We start from the raw sequence: 16954 nt of genomic DNA, 5'->3' as shown, positions 1-16954 counted from the left end.
CCGTTGCTTTTGTTCTAGATGAAAGCCATGTGCTATTTTATAGACATGACTCATCTGGAATAAGAGGGCTGGCAGAATTTGGCAACAAATAAAACAATAACAATTTAAAAATGCAGCAACACTGGAAATAATTAGGTGGAAACCAGATGTCTGAAAGAAACATGTTTTTAAAGGACCATTCTTTATGATGAAGGTTTGGCAAATGTATTTTTGGGGAGCGGTGGGGAGAAGAAAAATGCAATGGCTCATTTCTGTCATTCCGCTTGCGTTTGATGGGATTTGCATTATTTTGTGTCACGTGTCTGTAAACAAATGAATGAAGGTTTTGCCAAAGCATTTTTCCATAAAGATAACGCTCCCTTAATCTCACTTTGCCTTTTGAAAATGATGCAACCATTGCAAGCTGAACACAGTGGCTATTTGGGTGACATAACATGTTTGCTAAAGCAAACTACTAGAAACACTAAGCATCATTCGCACTTCATGATATTAAAAAAATTGCTAACTAATCCTTCAAAGCTATTCAACTATTTCAGTCTTCCCATCAGATGCAACTACATATTTTGATAAATAGGATAAATGGCTGGTAAATAAAAGCAAGGGATTAATCTTGAAAAGTAGTGCATTGGCTGAATTTTTATTTCTGTCTTTCCTTTTCTGCACCCCACCTCACCTGCACCTGCAAAAGAAAAGCACCCACCATTCAGATTTGAATTAGATTCAACATTTTGCAGAAAACAATCTTGTGTCAGAATTTTGGTGCAGTCAGTCAACACACTACCCTTTCAATTGTAGATCCGGATTTGAATCCAGCCCAAATTAATGGGTTGAGGTTTCCTTGCTCCACTGGTTGTAAGTGATCTGTGTGAAATGATTCCAGACAGTCTCACCTCAGCATAAAATTGGCTGTAAATTGACAGTTTTAATCAGCCACACTATGGAATGAATGGTGCATGAAATGAAAAATCTACTGTGTTGGATTAGGAGATGGTCTTTTAAGGACTCGTGTGGAGTATAAACACAGGCATGGATTAGTTCAACCGAGTGGCCTATTTCCGTGCTATACGTACTTTGTTTTTGCTCACAAAACACATATTGCACTTTACAGCATATTCTGTGAAACGGTTTGGGACATCCTCCTGATGTATAAGGCACTGTACAAAAGGGAATATTATAATAATAATAATAATAATCCTTGCATTTGATATAGCGCTTTTCACGTCGGGAGGACATCCCAAAGCGCTTCACAGAATATACTGTAAAGTGAATTGACTGTATATTTGTGGGCGAACGCGGCAGCCAATTGCGCACAGCAATGTCCCACAAACAGTCGTAGATTGAAAATGACCAATTTATTATTGTTTTGGGTTTTTGGAGGGATTATTATTAGGCTCTGTGTGGAGTAAGGAAACTTGCCCAAGGTTTCGCCCTCTGCCTGGAATTGAACTCAGGTCTCTCACTTGCAAAGCGAGTGCTCCAACCACTGAGCTACAGGACTCCACACTCCTGTAGCTACAGGACTCCACAGACTCCAATATTATTAATATTAACAACACTTTATTGGAACAATAAAAGAAAAACGAGCTTTCCTTTTCACCTGGTTCTGCTATGACTGACCTGGGAACACTTGATGTTGAGTCCCCAACATGGGTGCTGAAGATATTTCAATTATTCGAATGAGCTCTGTAATTGGGCACTAATATTTTCATATTCTTAATAGTAATTATAATCCTTGCGTTTGATATGGAACCCTCCACGCAAGAGGAAGTTTCAAAGCACTTCACAGGATTTACTGCAAAGTGTATTTTGTAGGCAAATGCAGCAACCAATTTGTACACAGCAATGTCTTGCTAATAGCCACAAAGCGAATGAATGATTCTGTCCAGAAGATTGTTGGACTGTAAAGTGTAGTGACAGTATTTTGTAGGTAACCGTGCTAGTACTCTCAAAGTTGCTGCTATTTGATATTGCTGCTATTTTTTGGCGAGCTCCTGTATATTTTTCCTTAGTTTCTTTGGCATAACTGGCCCTTTATATTTCACACAATTAAAGAATGGCACATTGGAAAATTGATTATGTATTAAACGGCTGTCAACAAACAGAAAATATAACCCCCCGACCCCTTCCCTCATAGAATTTAATTATTAATAAGGGGAACTGCATCATTCATTCTCTACATTTTTGCTTCAAAGAGAATTTTCAATGCCCTTGTAGCTATTCATTCAGGTGCCTAAGTGTGCATCTCATTAATATTTAGATAATATCAAAATGAGCCAGACCAGACTTTTTGAAGATATTTAAGGTGCAAAATCCTGCAGTTTTCCAACAGTGACTAATTGTAGTTTAAAGTGATTTTATGTGACATAGGCTGACGCCTTACTAGAATATTTGCAAAAAAACAAGCAATTGGTGCATTTTCTATTCTATAAAGTTTTAAACTCTTTATACTGAGTAACAGAAGCAACAACAAAAACAATTTTGGAAATCCAGAGCAGCATCTGAAAGAGATATGTTTTGGGTAAGGCTCCCTCAGAAAATCTGATAGCTTTGATCTTGTGCAGTTGCACCAGTTTCTTGTGATTGCTCAAAACAGAAGCAGACATTAAGAAGATCATTCCAAACAACATTGTTGGATGGAAAGAACTTCTGCACACAGAGAACAAAGTGTGAAACTTCCCGTGATACTTGTCCATCCCAAAACACTGATGTTTTGAAGAGTACAAGCTTTGGTAGTTTATAGTCCTAAAGATCATTGTGTGGAATGTTCTTCACTTCTTTTAAAAAAAAGTGTTGAGCCTGTTTTTGCTGATTATTATTAATATTTGACCAGGAGGTGATTTTTGTGGATCTGTTGCCATGTCGTTCTTTTTTGTGTGGAGAAGGCAATGAGTGTATGTTCAAAGTTGAAATAAACACTAAAAGTAGTGTACCAAGTTTCAACATATAACCAATGCCATTTCTTTAAAATTAAACCTGTATTATCTTTTGTAGCTATTACAGTAAGGCACTGTACCAAAGATTATGATAAAAATATAATTTATAAGATAAATTAAACTTGGACCTAATGCTGTTGAACCATCTAACACTATCATGCTTTGTTCTACATTATGTGGAAGATTTTCTGCTGGTGATATGCTGCACAGCACTGGTAACTCATGCAAGCTCATTTACATCCATGTCCTGTCACACAGGACATTTGGGATCAAGGTACCTCAGGAATAATGATTATATTTGAAATAAATTAAATAATTGTTCTTCTTAATCAATGCATTCGTATTTTAAATTATGTAGAACATGAATTAATGATGACTAAACCAAGAGGTCATTATAATCTTGAAGTTCAAGGAATTTCGCAGAAGTGACTGAATACAATTTGTGCCCCATTGTATGAAGTTAAACCCATCACTCCAGCAGTTTAGTCAGAATTCAGAGGCTGCTCTGACCCATACAATCTGTTTTTTTACAGTAATGTGCCCAGTGCTCACATGTGAAAATGATTTATGGAAACAGTTGGTGTCGCAATGTGTCCATATTAAAATATAAATTGAACAAAAGTTTGGAGGAGAGATGTTTGCACAAATCTTTCAATGCAACTAACGAACATATTTACACTCTTGAAAGAGTGCAGAAAGATCACTTCTTTCCAATAGAACATTTTTAGTACCAATAAAACTTGTATTAAAACCTTCATTTTGTTTTTTTTAAACAGGAACATTTCACACCTGAATGCAAGTTCAAGGAATCGGTATTTGAAAACTACTATGTGACATATTCATCCATGCTATACAGACAACAGCAGTCTGGTAGGGGCTGGTACCTGGGTCTTAACAAAGAGGGAGAAATCATGAAAGGAAATCACGTGAAGAAAAATAAACCAGCGGCCCACTTTCTCCCCAAACCATTAGAAGGTAAGATTTCGGAGATTCTATTTTTCCAGCTAGCTCTTAACGTTAATGACAGATTTTATCAGTTGGTCATTGTTGAAATGGCATTAATACATTTGAGTAGATGCAAATGATTACTTAGCGCTTTTCATATGTGTACAATCATCATCAAATATGTATTTTGTGCAGCATTTTTGACAGTCACCTTTGATTTTTGTTCCCTAAAATGAAGCAAATCAGTAATTATTATGGACAAGCAATTGCACTACAAGTCCAATTAAGAATATTCTCAACATTAGAGGTCAATGCAGAAGCTGCACAACGCTGTATTGTTATCAGGCATCTAAAACATTTGGTGGTGATTACACCGAGTATTTCGCATCTGTATTCAATAAAGTAAGATTAGATATTCATTATTAAAGGCAATCATGTCAATAGATGAAATGTCATTGTCTGAATAGAATAATGCAACCTTTAGGATCTGTTCAGTGATGGTTAATACCTTATTTCCATAAACAGCTTCTGCTGGAGACTGACACTCAATTTGCTTATCAATATGTGGTATGAATTTCATCAGTTCTAGCCAGACCACTGCTGTGTTCTCAGCCTTATCTGACGTTCTACCTGCCAAAATGTACAAGCTACAATGAGTCTGTGATTCAATTCCCTACACTGTGGACAAGAGCATTAAAAAGAAGCCACAGTCAGGGCTGTGTCTAATTCCTGTCGTCCTCCATACTGTGTGTGGGATCTTAATCATATGCATAATGTCTAATACTGATATACACGAAGAGCACAGCCCTCATTCAGGATCCTGCAACATTCCAGTATTAATCAGTTTCATTGGTGTAGCTTTCAGTTATTAAGTCCCCGATTCATACAGTGAAGTACAAGTACATAGCAGTGTTGTAAAACTATTGAAAACTTGATGAACACATTTGATAGGGCTGCAGTGTACCTTTCCCTTAAGATTCAAACTTAGATGTAAACATTCAAGTGATCAAAACTTTTTCTCTTTTGACTTCCAGTTGCCCTCTACCGAGAACCATCACTTCATGAGCTTGCAGAAGTACTGTCGAGGTCTGGAACCCCCACAAAAAGCAGAAGTGCTTCTGCAGTTCTAAACGGGGGGAAAACGGTGAGTCAGACTGAATCAACGTAGCCAGATCAAAGCACATTCTGTGTCAAGAAACATCACATACGGATGCTGTTGACTTATTACTAGCAGACACTCTCCTTCTGTTGTAAAATGATTCAGGAAAACCACTGAACTGCGTAGGTCATCCTCGTATCAATCAGCCTTTAGGTCTTCTGGTTGTCAGTGGATAAATCCCAATAATGTAGCTGAGAAAACGCTTGTGCATCTCACCTGGATAGCCAATGAAACCTCATTCTGCAATGTGGTACTGGAGAAGAAATGCCCTTTGTTCTGTCACCTAATGTTTTATGGAAAAAGAAACCAATCTCACAGCTTTACCGCCAGCTGAAAACAAATCATGTTTCAATAATGAACAAAACACAAGACCACATTTCCTCTTTATAGGAGAAATGCTGGTACCTTTGGGTTTTACTAAAGGGGTCAAGAACACATAAAATAATTCTGTTTTGTCCTTGGCTCACTGCTGTGCAATCCCAGCAGACACATTCATTCTTTTTTTTCTTTTAATCTCAAATGGTAGTGTTTGCTATACTCTAATTATACACAAATTTTGTACTCCAGTGGGCCTTTAAAGATTCATGGGTAGGAATCTCTTCAAAAATAATCAGGGTTGCTAAAGAACTAATAGGAAATGAGTTGGTGTCTCAGGCTAAGTATGTAATGCTAAAATATGTAATTTTAAACAATTTGAGGAAAGGGTTTATAGATTTGTAGTAATTGTCTTGCCCCTATTAACACTGTACCATTGGTTCACAATTTCCACCCTTGTGGTTCTCTCTACTCACTTTTGTGCATTGCACATTGACTCTATTGTGGTGATTTTTATTCTTAAAGAAACTGTGGAATCTCGGGTGACTTCATTTTTATAACGAGAAAATAAAAGTCTTATTTGTAATGGTAAAACCAGTCATTCTTTTCTTGTACTGGGCTTGTGAAAGTCGTTTGTGTATGAAGTTCCCTTTCATCAATTCAGCCTAAATGATTCATTCTAGTGCATACAACAGGGCAATTATTGTTATTTGTAAGTTAGTTTTTTTTCATTTAAATGATCATATCTGTTGCATGGGAGAAAGCTGGTAATAATGGAATAGAGTTGCATGATCTAGAACATGTGTATTAAACATATTGAACAATGTGCTCCAAACTTTACATGGATATAAGTACAAGCAGTTTTCCTGTTTTGTACTGTTCAGTTTATTATTTGTTGTATACACCAACAGATGCACTGAATAAAATATTTATATGAAGGTATGCTTTTAAAGAGTGTGTTGATTTGTCTGTGTGTTTAAATGTCTTGACTACAGTGTTTTGTTGCACCCTAATATGTTGTGTCGTGGGGAAAGCAGCTGAAATATAGCTCCATACAATGCTAATGCATTATCATAATGTGAAACCATTTTTATAATACCTGTTAATTTACTGTAGGGCATTACAATGCAAAAAACATTGAAAGGAACTAGCAAATGCTATCAGCTTATCAATTATCCCAGAAGACACAGTGCAACATTTGAGTATTTTTTCCCTCAACCATAATCAGTGCATGGATAACTATGAAAATAAATTACAAATATAACTAAACTTTTATCTTTTGAAAATTGAGTTGCAATTTTTCTTGTAATATCATATTGCTTATCAAATAAAGTTTAGAAACGACAGCCTATAATATGAATAATAGCGAACTAAATCAAGCAATTTGCTTTTATTCAAATTTGCCAATGAAATTATATTTTTCCCAAAAAGGGCCAGATCTTTCGAACTTAGGATTTTGTATAGCTTTAGAGTCCGTTAGTAACCTTAACGGCTGCTTACTATATTAAACCCTGTAAATCACTAGTGACTGGGTAAGTATAGTATTATAATGGGCTATTTATATTCTTCATGGAAAGCAAGTAGCGACTAGTAGCACTAGCGGTGTAGAATCACAGGTACGATACTTACACAGGTAAGAATTAACATTTGCCGATTGTTGTAAAAAAGAAGCTATAATATAATATAATAGCAGCACATAAATATTTGAAACTTGAACCTAAAGGACACCATTATTGCTTTCTTTGAGGGGAGGGAGAGCATATCGTGCCTGTCAGTGATACATAATGAAATGTTTTTTTTTCATTTTTGTCACCCAATATCAGGATCAAACATTCCCAGAACAGTTATAGCTTGGTCAGATGCAGAGTAAAGCTCCCTCTACTCTTCCCCCAACAACATGCTTCAGTCCCAACTTCAGAAGCGCACCAGCCACTGGATCAGTGTGAATTTTTCTTCTTTCCACGCCAGACAGACATCCTTATGATCGTCGTGATCAACATTACCAATATTTGGTAAATTGTAAGGAGTTTTATAATATCGGCCTTAACAAGGTACTGGTTAAGAACTGCCCAAACTTATTTCAAATAGGACACAAAGAGCAAAGAGAACTTTGACTCAAAGCCAAGATATGAAAAAGCAGTATTGAACCTTGCACCACTCCATTACACAATGATGCTAATTTCAAATATTTATATTTTTTGCAGTTTTCATGGTATGAGTAGGATAACATTAAATAGGATTAACAACAGCTTGAGCAGAACTGAATGGATGCATTACATTATGGAGATATATATGTCAATTATGTGTTGCATACAGTCTGCTATACACCACAGAACTCATTACACGGCACTAAAGTTGGTTTTAGAAGCGCTCAAAGTTGAGCTAAAAAAAAAACACGTTCTCCTGAGTCACAGGTTTCTGTAAATGGTTGAATGTTTGGCTTTAATGATGGAAATTGCATGGTTAATCCACTCCTGGAATAAATTCACCCGCATCCAATGCCTATTCTCTTGTTAACCCGCAGTAGTTGTAACAAACCATGGATTCCACATGTTCTATAAATGCAAAATATACAGCCAATAATAATCGCCCTCGCCATATTTCTGATTATTTTTATTTTTATCTACCCTTTGCCTTTAAAATACTTTTGTCTTTCACTTTTTTCTCTGCTACCTCTTTTCAAGTATTACTCTTTCCATTTAAACATCCCCTCCCTATATTACTTGTAATCAATCTCATTCTTCCTGCCTTTTGCCTAATTTCACTAATTGTCCAAAAAACACTGACCTTCACAATGAACTCAAGGCACCAATAATTCACTAAACATATCCGTATTTCTGTCTTTCTGTCCTCCTAGTTTATAATACCAGCTGTTCTGACCTAGAAATTTCCTCAATAAATTGCTGAGGCTACAGATAACCTTTACAATGCTGGAACAACCAGAACACAACAGCAGCAGTGATTAAATATCATTTTATTTAAAAAAAGAGAAAAGGTAGTTGTCATTTACTAGGTACACTATTTTGGATCTGTTGAAGGGTCCAGAATGAGGAGTGACATCTGAGGCAATACAACGGCAGATAGTTGGCACATATGCATGTAGACACAGTACATAAAACAATACTGTTTTATCTGCCTTAAAAGAAGATGATTTATTTTCAGCAGTTAAGGTTTCATTTTGTTACTTTGCTTTTCTGAGAATATTCAGGTATGTTTTTCCCATTCATATTTTTATATGTTCTGATCTTTATCTATTTTGCCTGATGACTGTAGCTCAGAGAGTAGAAAAATAGATGGTTAATGATTGGGAGCACTGAGTAACCTTTGCACAAAGCTCTCCATTTGGGTGCAGCACCAGATACACCAGAACTTCCAATGCAGGAAGTGTTTTTCCTGTCTCTTTTCTCATCCTCATGTTTATTGGTGGTTGCATGTGATGATATTTTTTTTTCCTGATAGTTTTAGGAGGTATTAATGTCATCTTAAGTTACATAATGAGAGTGGGAGGGAATTCTATTCAGAGGGGTAGGTCTTGATTTGCTTGCAGGGTGAGAATTAAATTAATGTTAGTACTGCAGTTTCGCCCACAAAATATATAGTCAATTCACTTAATAGTATATTCTGTGAAGTGCTTTGAGAAGTCTCGAAGACATGATAAGGTGCTATATCAAATATTATTATTAGTATCATCACTTGGTAATCATTATGCCCAGATTTTTTAATCCATGTTGAGGTGAAAATGGAAGCAATTTCATATTAGATTGTATTTAACAGTAATTTAAATGGTCAAAAAAATGTCTATTCGTAAATTAGATTTCAATCTTTTGCAATACAATGCAGATTTATGGGATGTTGTTTATTTGGATCAATGTTAACATTACTGTGGGTAGTGAGCAGTAAGGAAAATGATTTTTACAAAGGGCAAATATGCCTTGGTAAAGATTAAATACAGATGCTATTGTATGGCCTGCAACTGATGTAGCTCTGGATTGCTACTAGGGTTTAACCTATTAAGTAACCATCTCATCAAAGTATTCATACAATCCCCTTAATATTTGTTCAGCATTAACAGCATGGGCAATTACTGAAATATCTTAATCCTTACATATGTAAGATGTATGTTACTGTTCTTTTCAAATTATCCCCCAAGGTTATAATAAATCTAGCATGGGTAGAATTAATAAATCATAGTCCAGTACTTAATTTGTGTTTTGCAATGCATAATTATAAGGAAGATAGGCTTGAAACTCCCACAGTTCAGAATTGTTCTCTTTCTGATTTGATGCAGTTAGAAATGATCTCTTCAATTAAATGATATTTCCACTGCTGCGTTTGTTTCAAAACATAGGTCTGATTGTGTGTGTGGTGTGCAAATATCAGGTAACACTAAGAATTAGCAGAAATATGTGTGAGGCATTTAAAAACTAAACTTGCTGATTCATTCTAATTGATATCCTGACAGTGAAACAACATGACCAGAATCACTTCAGGGATGGTCTCCCACACAATGGTAGGTTTTGCAAAAGAAATAGAATAACCGTTTATGATGACCAAGTATAGAAACCTCCTCAAACCATTGTCAATCCTTCTTAAATCTTTTCAGACCGATTCAATAATGAGAAATCAGTCTTAAGATGAGCTAGTCATATAGCTAGAAATAATGCAGTAAGCAGGAGCTTACTTACATCGTGGAATCTTGAAAGTGTTGCCAAATCAAGATGAAAAACAAAAGGCAGCAAGTCAAAATTGATCCATATACCAAGTCTAGAATATAAAAATTGTCAGAATTGATGAATTCTCCCTTTATAGTCTATACATTTTTTTTGAATCATTTATTTGATTCTTCCAGATGTCAAATAAAGTATCTTGTGATTTGACATGTTGACACTTTGGAACGGATGATCAGAACATTTGATAAATGTATATGTTTGTTCACCATTGCATTGCAGGCTTAAATAGAGATAATAGTAGCACATTAGTAGCACATTATAGCAACTTTAAACAAAACTCTTTCTAAAATAGATACTTGAATATGTTAACCAGACAACTTCATTTCAAATAGAATCATCATCAAAGCTACAACACAAATACAACCTAATGGTATCAGATACAACCTAAAAGCACTACCTTATCGAAGCAGAAAACAAATCAGTTAGTTGTCAAATAGTATGTTCTGCTGTCTTGAATGTTTTTGGTTCTTTCAGATGGCCATTAGTTGTTAGAGGTTTATATATTTGGCAGTGCTTTTGTGATGGATACTCTTAGAGCAGAGTTGTTCCAGATAAAATCTGAGGTCCTTTTGTTGTTTGCAGCACAGATCAGCCAGAGGCATTGACACTACCTCACTGATCATCTGCTTGAGCACTGTTAGGGATATCACGTTTTGTCTCTAGAAGGTAGAAGGTCAGAGTGATTTTCCCAAACCTCAACTACATCAGCACTCATCTACAGGAGCAGCCACCTACTGAACACTGTTGAGAGCTTCTTGAGATCTTCTATAGGCGTAAGAAAAACGATGGCTTTTCACATAGTTAGAGAACCAAGACCACATTTCTGCTTAAAACTGATGAGTTTAGTTTAGCATTTTTGAGAGTTTCAGATCAATTAATTGGATGTATTTTTCTGTTGATATCTCACTCAAATTCTTTTGATTTCCCTTCCTCTGTGTTCAGAGAGCTTAGGTTACACTATGTTTTAATAAGCTAGGTCAGTGCTAAATCAATGCTCAAATCTCTGCAATTCATTCTATTTACTTTTTTTGAGTAAAATATATTTTTTCTCATCTTCTCTGCCTCTATTTGCTCATTTTTCCCTTATTGATGTCTATCAGTTACACTTTTTTAAAAAAATCTTCTATTATCTTCCCTGTATGACTTTCATAATTCAGTTTTTCCATTTTATTCCTCCCTTTTTATTTATCATTTTTGCAACATTTTTATTTAATGTTTTTTGAACAAAGTGCAATAGTGTAACAGACAACAGTCAGTCAATGAAACCACTGACAACTTAAAAGGCAAAAATGAAATACCGAATTTGTGTAACACATCTCTCATAACCGAACAACCTTTTCTTAATTGTACCTGATTTTAGCACAGTGTGTGGTAAACAAGCAAAATATTGGGTGGGAGGCGAGGTGTCAGAAAGGCTGGAATCAACAAACATGTGTGAGGAAAACAGGGAGAGAAGCTGTCACTAAATGGCACAGGAAAGTAAGGAGAATTCGCCTCAATTCTTAGCAGAAGTATGAGGATACGCTAGATAAAGTGGAAACAAATGCTGGCACATTATAATAGGGAAAGTTGAGAATGCATTTCACATCGAATCGAGGGGGAATATGCTGGTATGTTAAAGCAAAGAGATTGGGGGTAGATGTTGACATATCGTGGTGGAGAGAATTGGAAAAGATGTTAATTAAAGCAGAGGCACAGAGAGAAATGTTGGCATACATAATGAGTTTTTGAAGGATAGCTGACTTAATATAGGAAAAAAAGTTAGAAGGAGTTAGTGGGAAATCAGAAGCACAGAAAGCAAACAAGATGCAGAGAAAAAAGCGTTGTTATTGATACTGGAGGAATTTATCAAGATATGAGAACAGATAATTTGGGGTGAAATGCTGGTATATTATAGTGGAAACAGAACGATTCAGTAGAGAAAGTAGGAAACGTCAGAATTGTCGCATTAGGGTGTCTGTACAAGAAGTACGGAGGAGCGTAAAGCCAGCACATCATGACAGAAAGAGGCAAGAGAATTTTCCTTTGATGATGAGAAGAGAGATGTGCAGTATGAAGACGGATAAAGAGATCGGAATAGATACATTGGGATGAGTAACGCTACATTGTGAGACGCAAGACAAACAGAAGCTTCATTATGTCTAAAAATGCTGAAAATGTTTTAGAATCCAGGTCAACTACCAACAGACATGTATATTGCTGCTGCTTTTGTGAATCATCGCTGATGTAGCTGTTCCCACCACCACTGCAGTACTGTTTTACATATATTCCTTACGTTTGGTCATTTATTTCTGGTAACAATGTACCCGGCATTAAAACAAAATGGGTAGATGGTTGTTATGATCATATCGTATCATGAATCATGTTTCGCCCCCTCCCCCAACAATAAGAATTGCAGAAATAGTCTAACTGATTTGTTCTGTTTCGTCAACTAATGAATTATATATGCTTGTGTAGATTTTTCCGGTCAAAGTAAATCTTTCCTCAAATTGATTCAGAAATCTACTTTGGAATCAATTTTGGGACAGACAGACACCAGGACGTTTTTATTTACTCAGAGGGCATTTATTGACTGGAACAAGGTAGCCGGCCAGGATACTGGATTCATTTAAAAGGCAGCTTGGTGTTGTGATGGAAAGACAGCAGGCTGAGTATTCTGCAGGGATTAGATCAAATGAGCCAAGGGGCCTTCTTCATCTGAACCAATCTTGTAAAATCCAACTACAACAGTATTGTGCATTTGCTCTGTGTTACAGATAAAAAACTGCAAGGCATTCAATATCTGCTAAACATATTATGCACTCAGACATCAGTGAATTTTTCTCAGGCTTTCTTCAGTAGCTTCTATTATCATGTCTCAGCATATATCCATAGATTTGCATCTGTTGCATACAGAATGGTTGAATTCCAGTCCAAATATTTTAATTTTACTTCATTTATTCTTCTTTTCAAAGTGGCATTCCAATGTCTCTTTATGTCCAAAAAAATAAACTTGCTGAAGAGCATGCTTAAATGACAGCCATAGTATTTTACTTTGTTTGGGCAGGATTAAATCCAATGTTTGCACTGTCAGTGTTAGGCTAACTAATCTATAATCTACAGGTTCATGCCTTTTTGTGAACCAGATAACATTTGTTATACTCTGGTGCTCAGGTACAGCTCTAGGGTTGAAAATATTAACCAAAGTCTCAATTATGGTCCTCATGCATTTACTTGAGTATCCCAGGATACATCTTTCTAGCCCAGTTGCTTTGTACACATTTAATCCTTTGAGTTTCTTTAGAACTAGCATTCTAGAGTGCCCAGAACTTGGCAAATTCGTAAGTAATCCTAAATTGGAAGCTAGTTTTCTGTAAATTTGTTTATGACCCACAAAAAAAATGACTCAAAATTAGGAAAGAATTCAACAATTTTCCAAGCTCTTGCCACTAGTGGTGAACTGGCTCCCGAAAAAGGCTTGGGATTGTCATGTAAAATGGGGGAGCCAATTTTTGGAGGGTTGTCGATTCCTTGGGGGAAGGGGGATGACAAAAGACATAAAACATATGCGCGTTTAAAAAACTATCAGGCTTAAATGGACAAGGCTGCAAGGCATGTAAGCATTTTTTATCTTGGAGCCATTCACAGGGCCGTTGGAGAAATTTCCCAATATCTCATATCGCAGTCTGCCCCTGCTTGCCACTGTGAAATGCTACATAAACACAGTAATAATGATAATCCTTGCATTTGGTATAGCACCTTATCACGTCTTCGAGAAGTCTCAAAATACTTCACAGAATATACTGTAAAGTGAATTGGCTGCATATTTTGTGGACGAATCTGGCAGCCAATTGCACACTGTAGCGTTCACAAACAGTCGTGGATTGAAATGACCAATTTATTATTATTTGGTTTACCTAGATGCAGATGAAATTAATCCCATCTAAACCAACGTTAAAGTAAAACCTGACTCAAAACAACCAGATGTAGAAATTGGCCAGTGTTTATGAAAGCATTTGTGATGATAACATTTTTAATACATTTGCCATCCCCTTATCTCGCCCTAATCTATCTCTTAAATGATGTATCTGGCCTTTAAAATGCCATCTACTGCTAGCCTTGCTAAAGAAATGTTTTTGTCTGAAATCTTTCTCTCTATTGCTCTCCTACTTACATTAATATTCTTCTCACTTAACCTCCAATATCTTTTAAATGACGCCCAGTTCTTATTCAATTTAATTTTCTGTATCTTTCAAACATTATTTGGCTTTCAGTTTTGGCCTCCTTATTCAAACCTTCTTTGTCTTGTACTTGCTTTGTTTGTCTTCTTTCTCATAGGAATGTTTTTTTTTCCTTTTTCATTAAAATGACCTTACAATGAATCCTCATTCCCTTTGTTGTTTTATTTTCCAGTTCTGTTTTCCAACTTAATTCTCCCTAGTTATAGTTTTAAAGTTCAAAATCCAGAATTATCCATTTAAATTGTAATATTAGCCTTCAATATGGTATCAAATTTAACTATATAATGTGCTTGGAGAAATGGACTGGACAATGTTGCATTTTGCAGAAAGAAAATGTAATGAATAATACAGTGCATTACGGAAGTAGTTTTATGAAAGTAAAGGTTTTCCAAGATAAAAATGAGGGGGGGGGGAAGGGGGGAGACTTAGAGTTCAATGCTTATTGAAGGACAGTTTCAACTCTTAATCAAACGGAGGAAGATACTCGGGGGGGTGGGGGGGGGGGGGGGGGGGAACTATATCTGTTTGAAAAAACAGTTCATCCTGAAAAGATGCAATCAATAGTTTGCATCTAAAATAGATAGAATCTCCTTTAAAACACAAATCAGTTCAGTGAATGAAAAATGCCTTATGGATTACTATCATGGGCATGAAATAACAAACCGCAAAACACACTTTACAAAGTTTTTAATCTACTAAAATGTTTTAATGCAGTGGAAATTTGTGGCAGTGTGCCTAAGGATCATTTAGCTGCTCTAGGTTAGATGTATGCAGCAAGATACCACCAATCAAACTGTACTGAACAATTCTGGCTGATCACAGGTCCCACATGGAGCATTGTTAACCTTACTGTCTGGTAATTAATTTGGGTCAGCAGCAGAATAATAATTTCATATAAAACAAATCGAACGATAGTGTTGTTAGTTACACTATTCCCTTTGAAGTATTACTTGTAAGAACCTAAATAAATTATTCTTCAATATATGTTTTGATGTATTCTTCAGACGCATTCATTCCCAAGTATACATATTAAACAGCTGTTGATGTGTGTATGTACTCCTGAAGGCTGAGTGTCAAAGTATGTGGTAAAGGTCCAAGAGAACAGGAAATTTCCAATTCATCACCTTATTTTAGGGAATTGCACTTCCTGTAGTAATACTGAGTCACAAGTGAGGTATGCCTAAATGCATAACATTCCTTATTTAGTCATTATCATTAAAATGTGTTGCTAAAAAAAAAGAATCCATCCCTGATGTTCATGTAGAAAAACGGTCGTTATGCTTTACAGTAAATCCTATGAAGCGCTGTAAGGCTTTTGCTTTTAACAATGTGATAAGACGTTGTATCAAATACAAGGATAATTATTATTTTTATATGATTAAAAATAACATGAATCCTAGAAGCACCCAAGCCTGGCTGAAAAGCTGTTGGCATCATGTTGGGTTCCTGTGCAATGTAAAGCATTTTTGAGCACTGAAATTGGCCTTTTAGAACTTTTTTAATGGTTACTGGCCAACTCAATCCCTAAAGCCTTAAGCGGCTGTTCACAAATAGCAACTGAGGTCTCACTGAAATCTCCCGAGAAATTTATTGTAAAAAGTATTGGAGTGGGGAGAAGCTATGTATAGAATTTCTCCTCTAATCCATTCTTGTTATGATGTAATTGGAAGTCCTGTGGATACTTTGTTTCCTCAGGAATAAAATGAATAAATCATCCTGAGAAAGAATAATTAATCATGGAGAGTAGGGATTCCATTGACTGAGACGGAGAATAAGCTCTTGCAGGAAGCAGATGGGGAATTCCTTAACCACAGCATAGAGGGGGGATAACCATTGAAACCTGGCATATGGAATTTCTTTCAGGTACCCCTGCTGTCCCATTTAATTAACAATGTCTCTCAAATACTTAGAGCTACATAAGGGCACATGCTGCTATTGCCAAATTATATTACCAGTCCTGACTGAGAAGTCCTACCTTGGTTTTATATATGATATAAAATGGATATGTATTGGGAGCTCCGTATTGGATATTCAATATATATTATGCTCCAACTGAGGAATTTTAAGAATCAGGAAATAATAATAATCTTTGCATTTGATACAGCGCCCTATCATGTCTTCAAAACGTCTCAAAACGCTGCACAGAATATACTGTAAAGTGAATTGACTGTATTTTTGTGGGCAAAAGAGCTTTGACTGCAGTAATGATTGAAGAACATTGAGAGTCACTGACTGGGTTGAGCAATGGGATAAACAGTGGGATTGGGGTATGAGAGCGTCCAGCTAGGTACTGGATTCCTTCTTTACAAGTTGGGAATGAATGGAAAATGGCACCTATGGTCAAGGAGGTCATCTTTAGCTGAATGATTCACTTAAAAGGATTTTTAACCAATGCATGAATAAAATAAATCTACAAAAATAATAATGCCATGTTATACTTGTCAAAATTCATCAATGAAATTGCAAAATAGCCTAATTTCTTTCACGTGCAAAAAATGTCACTTTGTATTTATTCACTGAAGTAAACAAAGACCTTGATATAGCACCTTTTACATTGGGCGGATGTCTCAAAGGGTTTCACAGAATTGTTTACTTTAAAGTGTAGTGACTGAGTATTTTACAGGCAAAAGCAAAAGTCTTCCATTTCAATCA

The 16954-nt window shown here is 36.0% G+C and overlaps 1 protein-coding gene across 5 annotated transcripts in view; it reads left to right on the top strand.

Moving 5' to 3' along the window:
* fgf13a (fibroblast growth factor 13a) overlaps nucleotides 1–8965 on the top strand; it is a 159925-nt gene extending 150960 nt beyond the window's left edge. For all 5 annotated transcript variants that reach the window (XM_007892816.2, XM_007892781.2, XM_007892824.2 and 2 more), the window contains 3 exons: nucleotides 3710–3908; nucleotides 4913–5022; nucleotides 7176–8965. In XM_007892816.2, coding sequence (XP_007891007.1) covers nucleotides 3710–3908; nucleotides 4913–5022; nucleotides 7176–7202 — 336 coding nt within the window. In that variant the 3' untranslated portion in view covers nucleotides 7203–8965. The remainder of the gene's footprint in view (nucleotides 1–3709; nucleotides 3909–4912; nucleotides 5023–7175) is intronic.
* The last annotated feature ends 7989 nt before the right edge of the window (nucleotides 8966–16954 follow it).

Source organism: Callorhinchus milii, unplaced genomic scaffold, assembly GCF_018977255.1.
Source record: "Callorhinchus milii isolate IMCB2004 unplaced genomic scaffold, IMCB_Cmil_1.0 Scaffold15, whole genome shotgun sequence".
Taxonomy (NCBI): Eukaryota; Metazoa; Chordata; class Chondrichthyes; order Chimaeriformes; family Callorhinchidae; genus Callorhinchus; species Callorhinchus milii.
Note: the sequence above shows the minus strand (reverse complement) of the source record. Positions and strands in the feature narration are given on the sequence as shown.